This window comes from Mesoplodon bidens, assembly GCF_964165515.1.
Source record: "Mesoplodon bidens genome assembly, chromosome: 7".
NCBI classification, from domain to species: domain Eukaryota; kingdom Metazoa; phylum Chordata; class Mammalia; order Artiodactyla; family Ziphiidae; genus Mesoplodon; species Mesoplodon bidens.
This window is the reverse complement of record NC_138164.1, coordinates 24,983,737-25,000,657: the sequence shown is the minus strand read 5'-3', so window position 1 is coordinate 25,000,657 and position 16,921 is coordinate 24,983,737. Positions and strand designations below refer to the sequence as shown.

The 16,921-nt window shown below is 33.2% G+C and overlaps 1 protein-coding gene across 1 annotated transcript; it reads left to right on the top strand.

The window, feature by feature from the left end:
* Positions 1–13,026: 13,026 nt before the first annotated feature.
* On the top strand, positions 13,027–14,832 carry LOC308620275 (eukaryotic translation initiation factor 2 subunit 3-like). The gene has a single exon (XM_081239674.1). The coding sequence runs from the start codon at positions 13,034–13,036 to the stop codon at positions 14,450–14,452; it is 1,419 nt and encodes a 472-aa protein (XP_081095800.1). The 5' UTR covers positions 13,027–13,033; the 3' UTR covers positions 14,453–14,832.
* The last annotated feature ends 2,089 nt before the right edge of the window (positions 14,833–16,921 follow it).

Genomic DNA, 16,921 nt, shown 5'->3' with positions numbered 1-16,921 from the left:
CTCATGCAATTATGGATCTCTCCAAGGAGAAAAAAGAAACAACACTGATCAATTCTAGGATAACAGCTGTGAAATAGCTCCCTGCTTATTAAAGTTAATGAGTAGCCAAGAATGTAAATCTCATGAGCCAAATGAAAACCATTAGTGGATAAAACAGTTTACACACTATCTATAGTTCTTAGTGACTGCTTGTATAATTTAAAGTTCTCCTAGATCTGTGGGCAGCAGAGATTCCTAGAGGTACCAAAGAGGGTTATGTTTTGTAGAGTATAATCTCCACCTGTTTACAGATACAGTGGATCTCCCTGACAATCAAGATAGGAAAGAATATACAGAATAGTTAAAAACATATTTGGTAAAACAAAAACATCATGACCATTTTAAAAAACAACTTTTTAATTATAAAATTAATGTATTTTTAAATTAATGTATTTTAAATATTTGTAAGAATATTTAAGAAAATTTGGAAATTTATGGAAGACTATTTTAAAAATACAGATATACAAGAAGAAAAACAATGTGTATAAAAGTATAAACCCTCATTCTTTTATAGGCATTTACCAACATGTTTGTTTTATGATTGCATAATGTTCCTTTGTATGGAAGTAACATAATTTAATTAACCAAACTTCTACTGATAGACATTCAATTATAATTATTCTGTATTATAATCAATGCTGCAATAACTACTGTTTCAATGAGCTGCCTTTAGCTGTATCATTGCACAATTATGATTATTTTTATGCTACCTTTCTAAAAATGAATTTTCTGGGTCAAAAATGTACTTATTGAATGGCTCTTGGATAATTACTGCCAAATTTCTCTGCAGAAGTGGTACTTATTTTCCCTCTTACCAGCACAGTCTATGAGAATCCACAAGTCCTGGGGACATGTTCTAAATAAAACCACAGTGATTTTCATTTTATTTCTTACTTCTGATGCACAAACACATAAAAACTCTTGCTCATTTTTCCCTTGCTTGTTCTCTTATCCTACCCCCTCTCAGACTGCTAGTTGAAATTCTTCCCACCTAATTCTCTGTGTGTGGTCTAATGGAGCTGGACCTTTGCCCTGCAGACACTTTATTCTTTATTAGAGATGAATGCAATGCTTCATCTGACTCTGACTTGACAGCTCTGGGGTTTAGTAATAAAATCCCTTTATCTTGTTTTTCAGATCTGAAGCTCAGTGGTAAGGCTGAAAATCCAGGTACTATTTTTGATACTTGAAGACAAACATTCCCTGTTCATCTGAAACATCACAAACCCTCATTGTTTTCTATTACTAAAAGAATTTCTGGGAACCCTTGATTTATTATCCTTTAGGTCTTGTATAATGGCCTGCTACTATGTGATAAGGAAAAGACTGATTTTGCTTTCCTCTTGTAAGAGAAAACACAACTTTCCTATTTGAAAAAGCAACTCTGAGAGCTGTGAACTGCAGTACCTCCCAGCACCAGCCCTCTTTGACCCTGGCATCAATTACCAGGGTCATTTGTCTCCTGTCTTCCACTTCAGTGATAAACACCCAACTATAGATAACATAAATCTAAACCTGCACTGTCCAATGGTCATATGTGGCAATTTAAGCTCAAATTAATTAATATTAAATAAAATTGAAAATTCACTTCTTTGGTTGCATTAGCTACATTGAAAGTGTAGGTAAATATAGCTAGTCCTTACTGTGGTGAACTGTGTAGACTAAAGGATATTTTCATCATCAAAGAAAACTCTATTGTGCAATTTTCATCTAGAGATTTATTTTTGGTAATCTTTGGAAAAGCATTGAAGGTAAATTTAAGAACAGAATTTGCAACTTACTTCTTTACTCGGATACAGGTCATTTTTTTAAACTATATTTTGTTCCTTCTTCCTCCAAACCCAAGTGTTTCTTCTTTCAGTGCATATTATCTTCTTATTTCCAACATCAAATCTCTAGTTCATGTACTGGCAGAGAAGGAACATTTACAGATAACTTGTAGTGAAAAAATTTTTATTATAATAACATATAGGAATAAAATGCAGGAGACAAATTTACCTCATCAGTGGCATATTTATCCTAGACCAGTTTTCCCAACTCTGGATCCTATCTCTCTTACTTTCCTCATACTTACACTGAGTCACTAGTCCTAGAGGAAGCCTCTGAGTAAGGCTACCTCTTGGACTCAGTTAGTCCCTCGTTGCACACATTAATTGAGCACTTACTATGTGCCCAGCACTCTCTTCAGCACTGAGAATACAGTAGTGCCATAAACAAACAAAGGTATCTCTATTTAGAGGCCATATATTTCAGCAAACTAGTGAGAACTATGATCCATGATTTTATGTTTTTCTTAAATAGAGAAAGCTTCTTTTAAGGTTCTATGTGTATATATATTTTTTTCACTTTAGATTCCAAACTATCCTCCATTTCACACTCACTCAGCTTGGATAACCTTACATCTTCCATTAATAAAAATCCCTATAATCTCATTTCATACTTTCCTCAACATGCTACTTTCAATAGAGCAGTGTCTTTAGCTAGGTTAAGAGAATCAGAATTATCACTCCCAGGCAATAAGGAAGAAGTTGTCCTTTCTATATTATCTACATTAAATGAAATATGGATTTATTTCAAGATAAATTCATAAGATACCAGAATATCTTTGTACAGTTCATCTTGTTAGAGATGTGATGTATATGTACCGAATGCCTCAAAGGCAACCTTCTGAAGAAACCTTCAATAGTTTATGTGCTCTGTCAAAATGTTTAAACATTACTTACTCAATAAACATTAATTAACCAGAGTAGATGGAAACATGATGTCATGGGAAAGTGGATTTTATGTGATATTTTAACATTTACTCATAGAAAATCCTTATGGCCACAACATTTCTTTTTTTCTGTGGTTGGCTGTAAGTGGACTTATTTTAGATGCTACTATGATTCTGGATCTGGTTGGTTCGTGGGTCAGAAGAAAAAGGTTTGTGCTGGTTCTTTTCCCTAACAGGGGACATTCAATTTGAATGTGGGGATCTGTTCAAAAATAATAATGTTAAATCATTCTGAAGACACTAAGGGGAAAGTCCCAAGTGCCACTGAAATATTTAATAAAGCAAAATCATTCTAAATTACTTGAAGTATCCTGATTCCAGATGAATTGAAATTGGTGACTACTTGCCAGTTCCCTGACAGGAAATAATATGATTCTTTGTTGAACAGCACAAGAGAAAATTGTTAAGGCAAATACAGTTCCTGATGTTAAGGTTTTGAAAAGCAATGTTTATGTCTGCCCATATATATATTATACATTCTGATTAAATTTTTCACTTAATCCTATATTACAATATTAATATTTAAAACAATGTAGCCAATGCTTCAGGTGAAACCTCTTTCATAGATCTACATATTGGGAAAATAGTATTTGTGAGAAGTTTTATTTATTTAGAGATTTTAGATGACCATTTTTTGCTTTTATGTATGGGCAGTTGCAGATCACTGATGAAGATATATGTGTTACTGTTTATTCAGGCATTGATTCAATATTTTCATTCTGCTGAAGTTTTTGAATTTGTGCATTACATTTTTATTCAGAAAACACTTATTGAGAACCTACTTTTAATCCAGGCATGGATACTCTGTTTGCCTTTTTAAGAAATATAGATAGTGCTGACACGATTCATAATAAAAAAAATCATTGAATGCTTATTCATCTGTACTTGATGCTTTACTAGACATCAAGTTGAGTGAATTTTCAATGGTCTTTACTGTCTCAGAATTTATCAAATGGCTACAGCAAGGGTTTACCTTGATCTATAAGCAAAGCATATTTCACCCTCAATAGAGTGATGAAGGCAAAAAGGGTCATATATAATACGGTTAATTTTTTAATAGATTTTTTAAAATTGTGCATCTTTTTAGATTTTTTTTTTTTTTTTTTTTTTTTTTTTTGCGGTACGCGGGGCTCTCACTGTTGTGGCCTCTCCCGTTGCGGAGCACAGGCTCTGGACACACAGGCTCAGCGACCATGGCTCACAGGCCTAGCCGCTCCGCAGCATGTGGGATCTTCCCAGACCAGGGCACGAACCCATGTCCCCTGCATCAGCAGGCGGACTCTCAACCATTGCGCCACCAGGGAAGCCCCTAGATTTTTGTATTTTATAAATGTTATTTTCCATTGTCATGAAAGAAAAAATATATTAGTTTAAGATCAGATAGGCAATGATACCTTACTTGAGAATGATATCCACATAATTTCCAAGGATACAGTGAAAATCTCTCATTGCTCAGATTCCCTCTCTTGTTTCCTAACCCAATAGAATTTGTCCATCCTAATAATTGACTCATTGACTTCAGATAAAGTTACTCTGACCTGCTCTTGACAGTGGAAACAGTTTAGACGGTGTAAAGGAGAAAGCTGGGGTTGCTCTTTGCTTCATGGCATGGAAGGCTTTATTCATTTTACTTCAAATATAATTTATAGTACTTAGGGTAAACACAGTTGTGTCTGTGTTTGCCAAAGATTATTCATAAAATACAGCTCAACCTTAATCTAACAGAATAAAATATTAGAGCCTGTCATAATGATAGAACTTTAAGCACACACACAAACCTTCCTAAAAAATGACAAGAAAATCTATCATAAATTATTATATTCATGACTACAAAACTTCCATTGAAAATGAGGGACTACTCCTGAGGTACACCAAAGACAAGAAGAATATAGTATTCATGACTGTAATATTCACTGGTGAGTTCTGCTGAGTCTGGTTCTTCAAGATACCTAGGTGAGCTTAGAGGACCCACATCCATGCATGAATAATCATTAATTGAGGAGCTGCTTTATGCTCCTTATAAATGAGATTCCTGACTTCAGGCAGTTCAATACCCCTTCTCCTTTATCAATGATTACTTTTTTCATATGGGGATAAATCAATATCAAAATTGAAGCATGGGTTTTAAAATAATTAAAATTAGTACTTTAATAACTTTATGAACTGATTTCATGTATGCTAACTCTTTATCTTTAGTGTGACTCAATGAGATAATTGATGTTAATAATTATATTTCCCTCAGAAGGGAAATGTGAGGCTTAGAGAGAGACCATATATTGTATAATCCCATGTATATGAAATGTCCAGAAAAGGCAAATCCATAGAGAACAGAAAATAGATTAGTGGTTTCCTAAGGCTGGGGAGGACAGGAGGAATTATGAGTGATTGTTAAAGGTCACAGTGTTTCTGTTTAGGGTCATGAAAATATTTTGAATGTAGATAGTGATGATAGCTACACAATTCTGTGAATATACTAAAAGAACACAGATTTGCACACCTCAAAAAAGTGTGAACATTTGGTATATTAATTATATCTCAATAAAGCTGTTATTAAAAGTTTTAATTAAAAAAAGACTGCATACTCAGTTAATGGCAATATTAGTGTTTCAGTACATATCTTTGTGCTCCAAGGAGCCCTTTAGCAGCTATTTGGTTAGGTACATTATTTTTTCAACAGAAATTTCTATATAAAAAAAACCCATCATTTATCTAAATATAAGCTTAGTTATAAAGACTACTGACCACGGTCAACTCAAGCACAGTTTCCCTTATGTTCTCCCAAGATAGTAGGACACAGGTGGGCATATGGAGTTTCCTTGGGTGCCAGCCTTCTTCTGTCTTAACCATAGAACATAGAAAACCATGACACTGTTGCCTTGGCCACAGGATGTGAGGAAGCCTGCTTGGATATTCTGTTGACAAGACAAACAGGATGTGGGTCGAGTGTGTACAACTCAAAATCAGCCACCTCTGAGAGTTTACTGTTAAAGCAAGAGAAAGTATGGAAGAATAACTTCACTAATTTTCACTCTGCATTCCACAAACCCAGTCATTCTGAGTTCAAGGTCATTGAATTGTATAAATAACCAAGTTAACCCAGTGTCATTACTGATTGTCCAATTAATGGGGCCATAAAATTTAGTCAAATGTTTTACAATGTTCAGAAGCTAATACCAAAATTACACAATAAGTAAAATGTAATGTTCTGGAAGCTGACAAGATCTAAGGTTTTCATAATCTAGAAAAGTAAAAATAACGAAGTACTTCCTCTTGCTTTATAAACTATAGCTAAGATTGGCCTTGGAGTTAGAAAAACGTGGATTTAAATTCAACCTTTGCCTCTTAACCTAGCTCTGTGACATTGCTAAAGTATATAAGTAGCTCTCTAGACCATGGTAGAATAGAAATAATAATAATGACCCAGCAGAGTTTTGTCAAGGATTAAATCAAATAATGTATATCAGTAGTTCTGAATCAAGTGTGACAATTAATTGGAACCAATCAAGGTAATTTGATAATATTGATATATAGTATAGTCACATTAAATTATTTGCTGAACATTTACTGTAAACATATATTGTATATAAGGAAAATACAAAGTATTTAGTCCCTAGCATCATAATTATATTGGAAAATACTAAATGATAAAATAAGAGTTTAGTAGTAGTTCAGTGGAAAAATTTATGATAAAGAGACAAGAAGTTGTGATCAATTTCCAGAATGGCAGTTACCTCAGTGAACTTTTTCTCTAAAATAATGAAAATGTGAAGCACACACACAAACACAAAACCCCCAAAAACAAACAAACAAAAAAAACAAATACAAAAACCAAAAAACCTAGAAATAAACCATTTTAGAATGTGGGAATTAACCAAAACTCCAAAACAAACTGAGAATCATCTATCCAAGAGAACTGCTGAACCTCAATAACATAGTACATTCTATAACATTTTACCTCAGGGACGTTTCTATCTCCCTTCCCTCCCCAGCACAGGAACTCACTGGTCAAAAGCCAGCAGAATTACAAAGGACAGAGAGAGCTGATTGCTTTTTTTGAGCTCTGTGAAAGGCATCCTAGAGCAAAATTAAACTTTTGTCTAGTATGGAAGGTTATTTGATTTGACTCAGAGCTCAGCTCAGCAGGGGAACAGGGCAAAGTGGGAAACTTTGTAAAGCTCCTACGTATCCCTGGGAATGAAAAAGGCTGAGCCTGGGCAAGGCTCTGTGTATACCTAAGAAAGACCTGAGAAAGGAAGTCATTAATCACTCATTTCTTCCTGACTTTAAGGCCATGATCAAGCAAGAAACAAAAGCTAAACCCTTAGCAAAAAAAAAAAAGGCATTTAAAGAAATCTTCTGACCATCGACTGATCACTAAATTATACCGATCAAGGAGTCAGTTCCAGGAAACCAGGCTTTAAAATAAAGACAAAGACATTTATCAAAAGACAAAGAGAAAAGCTTGAAAATAGCAGTAGAAAAAACATATGAAGCATAAGAGATTCTCAATAAAAGTAACACATTACTTCCTCATCAGAAACCATGGAACCGTGAAAACAATGCAATGGTATTTTTAAAGAGGTGAAAGATTGTCAGCCAACAATTTTATATACAGATAAACCCTTCTTTAAAAGTGAAGGAAAATTAAGCCATTACCAGATAAATAAAAACTAAGAGACTTTACTGTTAGGCGTGTTTTTTAAGAAATACTAAAAGGAGAGCTTCAGAATGAAATAAAAGGACACTAGATGTTAACTTGGATCCACATGAAGCCATAAGAGCATTAGTAAGTTAACTATATAGGTATTATAAACGACAATATAAAAGTACTTTTGTTTGTAACTCTTTTCTTGACCTATTTTAAAAGACAACTGCATAAAGCAAAAATTACAAATTTGTATTGATGGGTTTACATAAAGATACAGTTTGTATGATAATATTAGTATAAAAGAGGAGTGAGGGAATGAAGTTATATTAGAGCAAAGTGTTTTTTTGTATATAATTGAAACTAAATAGTATTCTAAATTAAATTATTTAAATGAAGATGCTAATTGCAACTCCCAGGGCAACTGAGAAATAACTCGAAAAATATATTAAAGAAAACAAAGAGGGAATTAGAAAGATACACTAGATAATAAGTATTTAACATTTGAAGGGCACAAACTGAGGAACAGAGGAACAAAAAGACATAGTAATCCTACCTTATTACATTAAATATAATTATATTAAATGTAAGTGGATTAAACACTCCAATCAAAAAGCAGAATTGGAAGAATGTATTCTAAAATATGTTCCAACTCTATGTTGTCTACAAGAGACACACTTTAGATTCAAAGTCAGAAATCAGTTAAATGTAAAAGAATGGAAAAAGATATATTATACATACAATAACCAAAAGATAGATGTGGTAACAATGCTAATATCATACAAAATAGATTTTAAGATAAAAATTTTTGATAGAGACAAATGAAATTTTATAATAATAAGAGGGTCAATTCATCAGGATGATATAAGGATTATAAACATATATGTAACTAACAACAGTGTACCAAAGTGCATGAAGCAAATCCTGACAAAATTGAAGAGAACAATAGACAATTTAACAGTAATAATCAGAGATTTCAGTATTCCACTTTCAACCATGGATTGAATGACAAAGCTGATTATGAACAAGAAAGTGGAAAATTTAAAGTACACTATAAATCAACTCGATATAGAACACACCTCAGCAGAAACAGAATACACATTCTTCTCAATTATAAATGAAACATTCTTAAGAAACATTCTCCAGGTTAGATAATATACTAGAAAAAAAACTATAATAAATTTTAAAGGACTAAAATCATGTAAAGTATGTTCTCTGACCACAGTAAAATAAAATTAGAAATCAACAACAGAAGAAAACTTGGGAAATTCACAAATATATGAGAAGTAACACATTCCTAAATAACCAAAGGTTTACCACAAGGGAAGTTAGAAAATACTTTGAGATGAATTAAAACAAAAGCAAAGAATATGAAAACTTATGGGATGAAGCTAAGCAGTCTTTGTAGGAAAATTTATAATTGTACATGCCAATAGTAAAAAAAAATCCAAATCAATAACCTAACATTTTACCCCAGGAAACTAGAAAAACAATGAGCAAATTAAACCCAAAGCAACATGAAGGAAGGAAATTAGAGTGGAAATAAGTGAAAGAGAGAATTAATAACCATAATAAATTTTAAAAAATCAAATGGACATATTTTTAACTAGATTAACCAAGAAAGAAAAAATAAAGGGACTCAGGAGAAGACTCAAATTACTAAAATCAGGAAATAAGGATGGGACATTGCATTACATTACCTTACATAAATAAAAAAGGATTATGAATAACTGTATGACAACAAATAGTGTAAGTTAGATAAAGCGGACAAAATCCTAGAAAGTTACAAACTCCTGAGAGTGACTTAAAAGGGATAGAAAATTTAAATACATGTATAACAAAGAGATTTAATTAGTACTTTTAAAACTTCCAACAAAGGAAAACACAGGACAGATGGTTTCACTAATGAATTCTATCCATTCCAAGTATTTAATAAAGAATTAATACTAATTCTTCATAAACTCTTCCAAAAATAGGAGAGAGAACACTTTCCCGTTCATTCTTAGCCCAGTATTACACTGTTACCAGAATCAGAGAAAGATACCACAAGAAAAGAAAATGACAGACCAATATCCCTATAAATATATATGCAAAAATTCACAATAAAATACTAGTACATTAAATCCCACAACATAAAAAAATAATTATACACCATGACCATGTGAGATTTATCAGGGGAATGCAATGTTGGTTTAGTACATGAAAATCAATCAACAGATGCAGAGAAAGCATTTGATAAAATTCAATACATTTTCATTATAAAAAAACTGACAAATAGAAGATGGAGCTTCCTCAATCTTCTATTAGTTTGTCATCAATCATCTATCAGTTTATCCTCAAACCTGATAAAGTACATCTATGAAAACCCCATAGTTAACATCGTACATAATAAAGAAAAATTGAGCATGTTGTCACTATGGTCAGTAACAAGACAAGAATGTCCACTCACTACTTCTATTCAACATTGTACTGGATGTTCTTTCCAGGATGATTGTTCAAGAAAAAGAAATAAAGGCATACAGATCGGAAGGAAGTAAAAATATTGGCAGATGTCATGATCAAAATAATAAGGAATTTACTAAGAACCTATTAGAACTAATAAATGAGTTCAACAGTATGGTAGGATATGAGAGCAAGGTACAAAAATCAATAGTATTTTTATACACTAATCTGAAAATGAAATTATGAAAACTATCCCATTTATAATTGAAGCAAAAGACTAAAGTAACAGGAATTAAATTTAACAAAGGAGCAAAATGTGTACACTGAAAACTATAAACATTATTGAAAGAAATTAATGATCTAAATAAGTGAGAAAATATCCCATGTTCATGGACCAGGAGACTTAACACTGTTAATGTTATAATATTCCCCAAATTGATCTACAGATTTAATGTAATCTCTATCAAAATCCCAGCTTTTTTTTTCAGAAATTGACAAGACGATCCTAGTTTATATGAAAATGAAGGTGAGCCAGAATAGACAAAGCAATCTTAAAAAGGAAGAACAAAGTTGGAGGGTTCACAAGTCCCAATTTCAAAATTACTATAAATCTATAGTAATTAGGAGAGTGTGGTACTGGCATAAGGATAGACATATAAAATCAATGGAATTGACTGGGAGTCTAAAAATAAATACCCATGTTTGTGGACAATTAATTTTTTACAATGTTAAGAAATTAAATGGGAAAATAATCTTTTAAAAGTAATAACCAATGGTTCCCAGACAACTTAATATTCACATGGAAATTAATAAATTTGGGTCCTTACATCATACCATATGAAAACATTAACTCAAATGGATATAGAACTAAATGTAAGATTGAAAACTATGAAACTCCTAGAAGAAAATAAAGGAATAATCTTCATGACCTTGGCTTAGGCAATGGTTTCCTAGAATAAAATAAAGGAATAATCTTCATGACCTTGGCTTAGGCAATGGTTTCCTAGAAATGACACCAAAAGCACAAAAAAGAAGAAATACATACATTTGATTTCATTTAAATTAAAAACTTATACAACAAAGGACATCATCAAGAAAGATGAAAAACAACCTACAGAAAGGAAGAGAATATTTGAAAATTGTACATCTGCCATGGGACCTATATCCAGTGGGTATAAAGAACTCTTTAACTTTAACAATAAAAAGACAAATAGCCCAATGTATTAAACAGGTAAAGGATTTGAATAAGCATATCTTTAAAGATGATATAGACATGGCCAAGGAACAAATGAGAATATGTTCAACATCATTAGTCATTATGGAAATGTAAATCAAAACCAGAATGAGATATTACTTCACAAACACCAGAATGTCTAAAATAAAAAAGACAGACAAGAACAATTGTTGGTTAGGAGACAAATTGGAATCTTCATACATACATTGTCAGTGATAGTGTAAAATGGTATAACCACTTTGGAAAAGAGTCTGACAGTTTCTCAAAAAGTGAAAAACAGAGTTACCATATGACTCAGTAAGTCCACTTCTTGGTAATAAGCAAGAGAAACAAAACACATGTCTACACAAAAACTTGTACATGAACATTTATAGAAACATTATTTATAATAGCAAAATGTAGAAACAACTTAAATTTCTATCAACTGATGAATTGATTTTAAAAAGTGGTATTTTCATACAGTGGAATATTGTTAGGCAATAAAATGAACGAAGTGCTTATACATGCTGCACGTGGATGAACTTTGGAAACATTATAAGTGAAGGAAGACAGTCACAAAAGACCACTTGTATGATTCTATGTATGTGAAGTGTCCACAATAGGCAAATCCAGAGACAGAATGTAGATTAGTAGTTTCCAGAGCCTAAGGGTGTTGAAGGATGGGGTATGACAGTTAATATGCATAGGGTTTCTTTTTAGGGTCCTGAAGATGTTCAAAAGTTAGATGGTGGTGATGGCTCCACAACAACAAATATATTAAAAAGCACTGAATTGTACACTTTAAATGGATGAATTTTGTGGTATGTGAAATATATTTCATAAAATTGTAATAAAGACTAATATGTGGAAAATTATAAAGATTTAGAGAACCAGAGAAACTAGGAAAAACTAAGTGATAGAAGTATAACATAATTGAGGCCTTGAAATATGTAAGTGGTGAAGAGAAGTATAATATATATGAGGCCTTGAAATATGTGTATGGTGTGTGCCATCATGCATCTGAGCATATGTGACTTACTCATATCCATCTATCTGTTGGAATGCCTGTCATTTCTCTTTCTTACTCCTGAGCCTTGAAAACAACCAGCTGAACTGTTTGCACAGGGAGATTAGCTCAGTGCTTTGTGACCACCTAGAGGGGTAGGATAAGGAGGATGGGAGGGAGATGTAAGAGGGAGGAGATATGGGGATATATGTATATGTATAGCTGATTCACTTTGTTATATAGTAGAAACTAACACACCATTTTAAAGCAATTATACTTCAAAACGTTGTTAAAATAAAAAAGGGAACAGGTCTGTAGAGAACAGTTATTTAAGTCTTGGAACTACTTGGCATATGGTTAGTGATGTTCATTTCAGTTAAAAAAGACACTGTTCAAGGTTCCAAGTAGAGATCTCAAGATTAAGAAAATCTCTTCCTAAAAAAGAACATGTAACCCAGAACAGGAGAAAATACAAATGTATGAATATGATTGACTGTATATGATATATTGTCAAATAAGTAAGTAAATAAATAACAAATGCGCTTCAAAAGAGGTGTGACCACATTTGATCAGCAAATAGAAAATATATTGAAAGAATTTGAGCTGTATTTGAATCTCAGCTCTGCCACTATCTGCCTTCTCAAGTGTTGTAGTTGTCTTAATAAATGCAGTGTATCAGTGGTAACTTTGGATAAATAAACTTTTCTGAATCTTGGTTTCTTTTCTGAAGAACAATACCTAGTATATAGTGTGACCACGTGTCCAGGTTTGCTGGGACCTTGGTCTTTCCTGAGATGCTGTTTGTCACCCTATTAGCATATAACAGGCTTTCAAAAATGTGTCATGGAAATGTTATTTAGTCTCTCCCAAATTTGTCAGAAAATTGTATGTCAGAAATGTGGCTCTCCGGGCAAGATGGCGGGGGGTGAGGCTGGTGTGACTTTAGGGCAGCCGCACCTTTCTCGGCAAGATCTCAACACTTTGGATGTTACCAAGTTGATGCCACTTTCACGTGAAGTTATCAGCAGACAGGCCACAATTAATATAGGTACAATTGGTCATGTAGCTCATGGGAAGTCTACGGTTGTAAAAGCTATTTCTGGAGTTCACACTGTCAGGTTCAAAAATGAACTAGAAAGAAACATTACAATCAAACTTGGCTATGCTAATGCTAAGATTTATAAACTTGACGACCCAAGTTGTCCTCGGCCAGAATGTTATACATCCTGTGGAAGTAGTACACCCGATGAGTTTCCTACAGATATTCCAGGGACCAAAGGGAACTTCAAATTAGTCAGACATGTTTCCTTTGTTGACTGTCCTGGCCACGATATTTTGATGGCTACTATGCTGAACGGTGCCGCAGTGATGGATGCAGCTCTTCTGTTGATAGCTGGTAATGAGTCTTGTCCTCAGCCCCAGACTTCTGAACACCTGGCTGCTATAGAAATCATGAAACTGAAGCATATTTTGATTCTACAAAATAAAATTGATTTGGTAAAAGAAAGCCAGGCTAAAGAACAGTATGAACAGATCCTTGCATTTGTACAAGGTACAGTAGCAGAAGGAGCTCCTATTATTCCAATTTCTGCTCAGCTAAAATACAATATTGAAGTTGTCTGTGAGTACATAGTAAAGAAAATTCCAGTACCTCCAAGAGACTTTACTTCAGAACCCCGACTTATTGTTATTAGATCCTTTGATGGCAACAAACCTGGCTGTGAAGTTGATGACCTTAAGGGGGGTGTAGCTGGTGGCAGTATTCTAAAAGGAGTATTAAAGGTGGGCCAGGAGATAGAAGTCAGACCTGGTATTGTTTCCAAAGATAGTGAAGGAAAGCTCATGTGTAAACCCATCTTTTCCAAAATTGTATCACTTTTCGCAGAGCATAATGACCTTCAGTATGCTGCTCCAGGAGGTCTTATTGGAGTTGGAACAAAAATTGACCCCACTTTGTGCCGGGCTGACAGAATGGTGGGGCAGGTACTTGGTGCAGTTGGAGCTTTACCTGAGATCTTCACAGAACTGGAAATTTCCTATTTCTTGCTTAGACGGCTTCTAGGTGTACACACTGAAGGAGACAAGAAAGCAGCAAAAGTGCAAAAGCTGTCTAAGAATGAAGTGCTTATGGTGAACATAGGATCCCTGTCGACAGGAGGAAGAGTTAGTGCAGTCAAGGCTGATTTGGGCAAAATCATTTTGACTAATCCTGTGTGCACAGAAGTAGGAGAAAAAATTACACTTAGCCGAAGAGTTGAGAAACACTGGCGTTTAATTGGTTGGGGTCAAATAAGAAGAGGAGTGACAATCAAGCCAACAGTAGATGATGACTGAAGAATTAAATAACAGGTTTGGAGGAAGTCGGAATTTCTCTTAACAACCTAGGGGTATATTTACAAAGCAATAGTGAGGAGTTAATTTCACAGTTCATTACCTTAGGAGTAGCTGTAAGGTTATTTTCATTTTTTGGTTATGAAAATTTAAATTCTAGTACTAAAATAGGGTCTACAGTAAATGTAAAAATTGGCATAATGTTGGATTGAATCTACATTTTACCAGAAATTAATCATTCCCAAGTAATGTCTAATTTATACATCAGTGCAGGTTTGAAAGGAAACTGCTACAACCAGCCTTTGCTGTAGCACACATGCAACTGAATCTGTTTGAAATAAAAGTTTTCTTCTTAAAAAAAAAAAAAGAAAGAAATGTGGGTCTTTTGTGGTTCCACAAAAGTTTTAGAATTCTTTGTTCCAGTTCTGTGAAAAATGTCATGGGTATTTTGATAGAGATTGCATTAAATTTGTAGATTGCTTTGGGTAGTATGGACATTTTAACAACATTAATCCTTCCAATCCAAGAAGGATCTTGGATCCTTCTGGGTATCTTTCCATTTCTTTGTATCATTTTCAAATTGACAAGTATGTTTTTTGGTTTCAACAATTTTTTTTGACTGTGCCACGTGGTTTTTGAGATCTTAGTACCCCAACCAGGGATCAGACCTGGGCCCCCTGCAGTGGAAATATGGAGTCCTAACCACCGAATCACCAGAGAATCTCCCAAAATTTTTGAAATTAGATATTTTGCAGGATTATGGTAAGAATTAAGTATAATTTTTCATTGAAGCTTCACAGTAAATAAATTGTTATCATTAATAATATTAAATATTTTTTTATCTGTTGACTTGTCTGTTTAGTCACAGAATTGAAATGATGGAAGACAAAGACTTGTAACTCCAGAATTTGCACAGTGTTTAACACATAACACTAGCACTCCAATTTATTTATTGAATTAACTATTATATTAACTATAACTAAGGTTATGAAAGTGAGGTAGAATTTAAGAATGGAAAGTTCATTACATGTTATAATGTAAATTTCATGCTAATGAGTTTGAAGTCTTCCTACAGTATAATGGAGAACTATTGAAAGTTTAAGAGTAAGAGATTGTATTGTGGCCAAGATCCTGATCACTAAATCTTTGTCTAGTCAGGTATCCTGATTTCACTTAGTTATCTGCCCTGCAGAATTTTAAGAGTATTTAAAAAATATGATCATAATATGTATGCTGTAAACTATAAAATACCAATGAAAGAAAAATTTTTAAAGAATCTAAATGAAGAGATATACTTTGTTCATGCATTGAAAGATTCAGTATAGTCAAGATGCCAGTTCTCACTAATTTGTATTGTATTGACTATAGAGTAAAATTCTCAAGAAGGATTTGTAGATATTGAGAAGCTGATCCTAAAATTTATGCAGCAAGGCAAAGAAGTATAATGAGCAAAAAATTCTGAAAAAGAAGAACAAAATTGGAGAAGTTACACTGCCAAATTCTGACTTATTTTAAAGCTACTTTAATCAAACAGTGTGATATGAATATATAGAAATATATATAAATGGTATAAAACAGACAACCCAGAAATAGACCCACATAAACATAAGTCAACTGATTTTTGACAAAGGCACAAGGCAACACAATGGAGAAAGAACAATCATTTCAACAAATGGTGTTGGAATAATTGGACATCCTCATACAAAGATAAATAAATAAGTCTCGACACATATCTCACATCTCATACAAAGAATTAACTCAAAATGAATTATAGACCTAAATATAAAACCTAAATTTAAACATTTGTGGGAAAAAACAAAAGAAAATCTCTGTGGCCTTAAGTTTGGCAGTTAAGTTGTTAGATATGCCACCAAAAGCAAGAATGGGTCACAAAAGTAAAAAATCATTAATTGGACCTCTTTAAAATCAATTTCTTTTTTTTTTTTTTTTTTTTTTTACAAAATACACTGTTAAGAAAATGAAAAGACAAGCCACAGATTGGGAGAAACCATTTGCAAATCAAATATCTGAGTAAGGATTTGTATGCAGAATATATTAAGAACACTTACAGCTCAACTATAAGAAAACAAACAACACAATTAAAATCGGGGCAAAAGACATAAACACAGACTTCACTAAAGATCATATGGAAATGAAAATAGACCTATGAAGGAACACTCATGATCAGTTATCATTAGGAAAATGCAGATTAAAATCACCATGAGACACTGCTATATACCCATTAAATTTGTTAAGTAATTTTAAAAACTGACAATACCAAATGCTGTCAAGGGTGTGAAGCCAAAAAAAAAAAAAAGGTTTAGTAATTGCTGATGGGAATGCAAAATGGTGCAAACACTTTGGAAGACACGTTAGAAGTTTTTATAAAGTTAAATGTACACTTACTATATGACCCAGCAAACATGCATCTAGGCATTTATCTAAATGAATTGAAAACTCACATTCACAGAA

Excerpts from the sequence above, each read along its gene's own strand:
- LOC308620275 (XM_081239674.1), top strand. The coding sequence starts at position 13,034 with ATGGCGGGGGGTGAGGCTGGTGTGACTTTAGGGCAGCCGCACCTTTCT.